The 5,070-nt window shown below is 39.1% G+C and overlaps 1 protein-coding gene across 1 annotated transcript; it reads left to right on the forward strand.

Annotated features, from left to right (window-relative positions):
- LOC137712810 (protein KINESIN LIGHT CHAIN-RELATED 3) lies at positions 1-3,945 on the forward strand. The gene is made up of 3 exons (XM_068451976.2): positions 1-345; positions 1,084-3,107; positions 3,444-3,945. Exons 2-3 carry the CDS (start codon positions 1,129-1,131, stop codon positions 3,655-3,657), a joined length of 2,193 nt encoding a protein of 730 aa, XP_068308077.2. The 5' UTR covers positions 1-345; positions 1,084-1,128; the 3' UTR covers positions 3,658-3,945.
- Positions 3,946-5,070: the final 1,125 nt, after the last annotated feature.

Raw genomic sequence — 5,070 nt, forward strand, 5'->3', positions numbered from 1 at the left:
GGCATTTCGGGAGTTCCAGCAGGACGCGCGGGTGCGGAAGAAGTCTCGCCTTCTCTCTTCCCCCCTTCGGTAATCCAACTCTGCAACCATTTCCCCCAGTTAATTTCCTTTTTTTTTTTTCCTCAAAAAGATTTCATCTTTTGTTTCTTTAGTCATTTCCCCATTTCGCCTCCCACCCTGTCGTCTTCATCCCAACCAACCCCCACCATAAAAAGATAAAATATTCGACATTTTTTCCCCATTACCTCGTATATATGTGTGTGTATGTATATATTGCATTTTTATTGAGACCCAGATAGCTCAATCCATTTGCTGCCCTTTTGACATGGTCGATTGGTTGTTCAGGTATGGATTTTTCCCATTTCTTCTTTCTGCGTATTGTATTTGCAGCTCAATAAACAACCCATTATTTATATTCCATTTTTTGGTCTTCTTTCTGTTTTATTAATTTGAGAGGTTAGCTGCAAAGAACCATTCTTTATCGTTGATGGGTTCATGTTAATCAACAATAATATGAAAAGTAGTTGATTTGATTGGTTTTAATCTTTGGCATGTTCCAGTGGTGATATGAGTTTTGTATGTAATATTGCATTTACGCGGGTTGATTGGATTCTTCTTCTTTTTTCTTTTTTTTTGTTGGAAAGATCTGATGAGGGCATTTTGTGTTTTAGTTATTTCTCATTGTTACCTTTGATGGGTAAATCTAAGTTTTTCATTTTTTGTTGTTTTTACTTGTTATTTGGTTTGTTGGGAAACATACAAAGTTCAAAAGGGAATTGCTAAAATGCCGAAACATGAATTTTATGATGTTTTAAAGTATATTGTGGTTATTGTTTGATATTTGCTCGTTAGGTTTATTGACAAACACACAAAGTTTCAAAAGCAGATTGCTAAAATGCCCGAAATGAATTTTATGATGTTGCTGATGCATTTTCTTTTTGTTCAATATTTTTTCAATATGTGCAGTATGTTGTATGCATTTGGAATTCTGCTAAAATCTTCTGCTTGATTTATTGAGATCCGTTTGTGACGGTCGTGTCTTGTTTTTCTTTTTACCTATTCCGTATGAAACATCTGTTGCAGATAATTTATTTGGTGTAGAGGTTTTGTTGATTCGGGTACATAGCGATGCCTGGAATTGTTGATGAGGTGGTAAATGAATCACATGAAAATTCCACGCCAAGTAAGGAAAATACAGCTCTGAATGGATCCCCAAAGAGTACTCTGAATCAGCAAAGCCCCCGGAGTAGAGGACATGACCGTCCAGTTGATGGGGTGGTTGACACCTCAATTGAGCAGCTTTATGAGAATGTGTGTGATATGCAGAGTTCTGATCAGTCACCTTCAAGGCGTAGTTTTCGATCGGATGGTGATGAGTCTAGGATTGATTCAGAGTTACGCCATCTTGTTGGAGGAGAGATGAGAGAGGTGGAGATAATGGAAGAGGAAGTACTAGAAAAGCCAGCGTATGATTCTCGTAGTGATTCAAGTTCTAAGAAAGGTTTGTCCTCAGATAGAAAATCAGGAAAGATGGTTAAATCTGCAAGTGCAAAATCCGTTTCTTCTGGGAACTCAAAGAAAGTTGCTCAATTGCAGGTCGAGACTGAAACTTCATCAAAATCAGTTGTGAAGGGAAGAAGTCCTGACAAACCTCCAATTCCTAGCAATAAAAATTTCCAAAAACAGCATCTGGGACCCACTTCCGTGAAGAAAGGCAGGAATTCATCTGTGGCAGGGTCAAAGTTGCAGAACGGAACTGAGGATTTGGCTGAATCAGGGTTAAATAATCCCGATCTTGGGCCATTTTTGCTTAAGCAAGCAAGAGATTTGATTTCCTCAGGGGATAATCCCCAGAAAGCTCTTGAATTAGCTCTTCGAGCTGGAAAATCATTTGAATTATTTGCAAATGGGAAACCTTGTTTAGAGCTGGTAATGTGCCTTCACGTCACGGCAGCAATTTACTGTAACTTAGGCCAGTATCATGAGGCAATTCCTGTTCTCGAACATTCAATTGAGCTTTCAGCTATTGAGGAAGGCCAAAATCATGCCCTTGCTAAATTTGCTGGTCATATGCAGTTGGGTGATACTTATGCTATGCTGGGCCAACTTGAGAATTCAATTATGCATTACTCAACTGGATTGGAAATCCAGAAACAAGTTTTGGGAGAAACAGATGTAAGAGTTGGTGAGACTTGTCGGTATTTGGCTGAAGCTCATGTCCAAGCATTGCAATTTGATGAAGCTCAGAGGCTTTGCCAGATGGCTCTCGACAGTCATAAAGAGAATGGTTCCCCATCTTCTCTGGAAGAGGCTGCAGATAGGAGATTAATGGGTCTTATATGTGAAACGAAGGGTGATCACGAAGCTGCTCTCGAGCACCTTGTGTTAGCCAGCATGGCCATGGTGGCAAATGGCCAGGAAGTGGAGGTGGCTTCTGTTGATTGCAGCATTGGAGACACATACTTGTCCTTGTCTCGGTATGATGAAGCTGCTTTTGCTTATCAGAAGGCACTCACTGTGTTCAAGACCACCAAAGGAGAGAATCATCCAGCTGTTGGTTCAGTCTTCATCCGCTTGGCTGATTTGTATAACAGGACTGGGAAAATTCGAGAGTCAAAATCATATTGTGAGAATGCCCTTCGAATTTATGAAAAGCCCATGCATGGAGTCCCCCCTGAGGAGATGGCAAGTGGTCTCACAGATGTTTCTGCTATCTATGAATCGATGAATGACCTTGAGCAGGCGGTCAAGTTGCTACAGAAGGCATTAAAGATATACAATGATGCCCCTGGTCAACAGAGCAACATAGCCGGGATTGAAGCCCAAATGGGTGTCATGTACTACATGCTGGGGAGTTATTCTGAATCTTATGACTCCTTCAAGAGTGCCATTTCAAAGCTCCGTGCAACTGGAGAAAAGAAAACTGCTTTTTTCGGGATTGTTCTTAACCAAATAGGGCTTGCTTGCGTGCAACGTTATTCCATAAATGAGGCTCAAGAATGCTTCGAAGAAGCCAGGACTATTTTGGAACATGAGTGCGGACCGTACCACCCTGACACACTCGGGGTGTATAGCAATCTTGCTGGCACTTATGATGCAACTGGAAGGTACGCTCTTATCTTTATGTTGGTCCTTCGACTAGTATCAATGTGTCATGTTCAATTTTCATTAAGCAAGCTTTCGTTCTTCACCTGGTGCTCATTGCAAATGCTCAATTGGTTGTGACTTTTTTATATTCCCTATTTCACATGTTCTACTTTCTGTTCTTTTCTTGCACTGAAAGCCTGACAAGACCGTTGTTTTGACGATTAAACATAAAAAAATAAAAACTTAATAAGCTGTAGAAATTTTGTGATTTGTTGCTCTTTCGGAAGATAGATTTTTTTAGTATATGTGTTGATTCTCTGATGTTGTTCTGATTATTGTTGTGATCATTAACCCAGGTTGGAGGATGCCATCGAAATCTTGGAGTACGTTGTTGAGATGAGGGAAGAGAAACTTGGGACAGCAAATCCCGACGTGGATGATGAGAAAAGAAGGTTGGCTGAGTTATTGAAAGAAGCAGGCAGGGATCGGAGCAGAAAAACCAGATCACTAGAGAACCTCCTTGATTCCAACTCCCGCGGTATAAACAATGATGGAATTACGGTATTGTAAGGATGGTTAGAAATGAATACGAAAATGAATACGATGTATTGTAGGACGTATTTAAGAGGGACACAACATAGAACAACAGAAGAATGAAGAAGCGATCGTTGGCATTGCCGATCAGATTGTTGTTGTGCAGGGTGAACTGAAATAAACTCAGGCTGAGGTTTTGGTTACATTATTAATTTATGATATACTGTATTTGGCTGAAGTTTATATGATTTTGTATCATCACAATTTGTATTACTACGTTAAAGATTTATAGATTTGTTTAATATTAATTATTTATTTAGGATATCTCATGATGTATCAATTATTGGAGCTTATAATCTTAATTATAGTTCAATAATGTAAAAGCTTTTGATCATTTAGATTTGTTGTCAAGAAATGTCACGGTTTGTTTTCAAGATTCAGTATCCGGTAATGGAGGAAAACTTCAATAGAGTAGTCTAATTACATAATTGATCATGTCACTCTCACAAAAGAAAAGACCAGTTGGTATTAGAATACCAACGAGCCCCAGATACGTGCATTGAACGGGTGTCGTTCTTTGTGAATGCCATATCAGTGACCCGGTTAGACAATCCAACTAAAGTTTTACATTATAAAGTGACAAGATTTGTGAGAACCTAAAACCACCATTAAAACTCCAACTCATACTGATGTGTACATGTTCTCTTATCTCTGAAGCTAGCTGTGATTTATGTCGTTAAGTTTGGAGGACACTTTACCTTTATTTTCATTGAATTTTTGGAGCGAGAAACTTCTGTTTCTGAGAGATCTTGACACCATTTTGGTGGGTACAAATTGTACTGTTGTGGATTGGGGTACTGGATACACACCAAACTTGTCATATTATATGCCATTAACTATCTTGAAAGGGATTTGACATATAAATTGTTCTGAAATTAGGTATTGGGCATATATCAAGTTGCTGTTGTGTTACATCCAACCCAAGTGTTTAGGTTAGACAAGATTTGAAATTTAATGTTGGTGGGGGGGGGGGGGGGGGGGGGGTGGGTGCAGTGTGGATGTTGCTCTCCCTTTTCTCTGCAGGCAATCCTCTCAGTACTGGTCCTACTAGAATTTATCTCGATACAACCTTTCGAAGTTACAGTCCGCTTATCGAGAAAACCTTCCTTATTGTATACAACAGATGTATTAATTTCGCTCACTCTGATTTTGACTTGTATACAACCGATTATATCTAATATTTTCTCCGATTTCTGATTTTGTGACCAAGAACTTGCATTCTTTGGGTTGCATCTTTCGACCTGGTTAACATATTCGGTGGCAAAAGACGAAGGCAAAAGAAACTGCTTCACAATCGTGGTTGATAATTTATATACGAATTAGAATGCATTTCATATAACCAAAAGAGTAATACTAAGGAGACCAAATTTTTTAAACCAAATTACAAAC

This window comes from Pyrus communis, chromosome 14, assembly GCF_041283825.1.
Source record: "Pyrus communis isolate YQ-2024b chromosome 14, ASM4128382v1, whole genome shotgun sequence".
Classification (NCBI taxonomy): domain Eukaryota; kingdom Viridiplantae; phylum Streptophyta; class Magnoliopsida; order Rosales; family Rosaceae; genus Pyrus; species Pyrus communis.

Coding starts and splice junctions, on each gene's coding strand:
- LOC137712810 (XM_068451976.2), top strand. CDS start 1,129: ATGCCTGGAATTGTTGATGAGGTGGTAAATGAATCACATGAAAATTCC. Junction 3,108..3,443: donor ACTTATGATGCAACTGGAAG/GTACGCTCTTAT, acceptor TCATTAACCCAG/GTTGGAGGATGCCATCGAAA.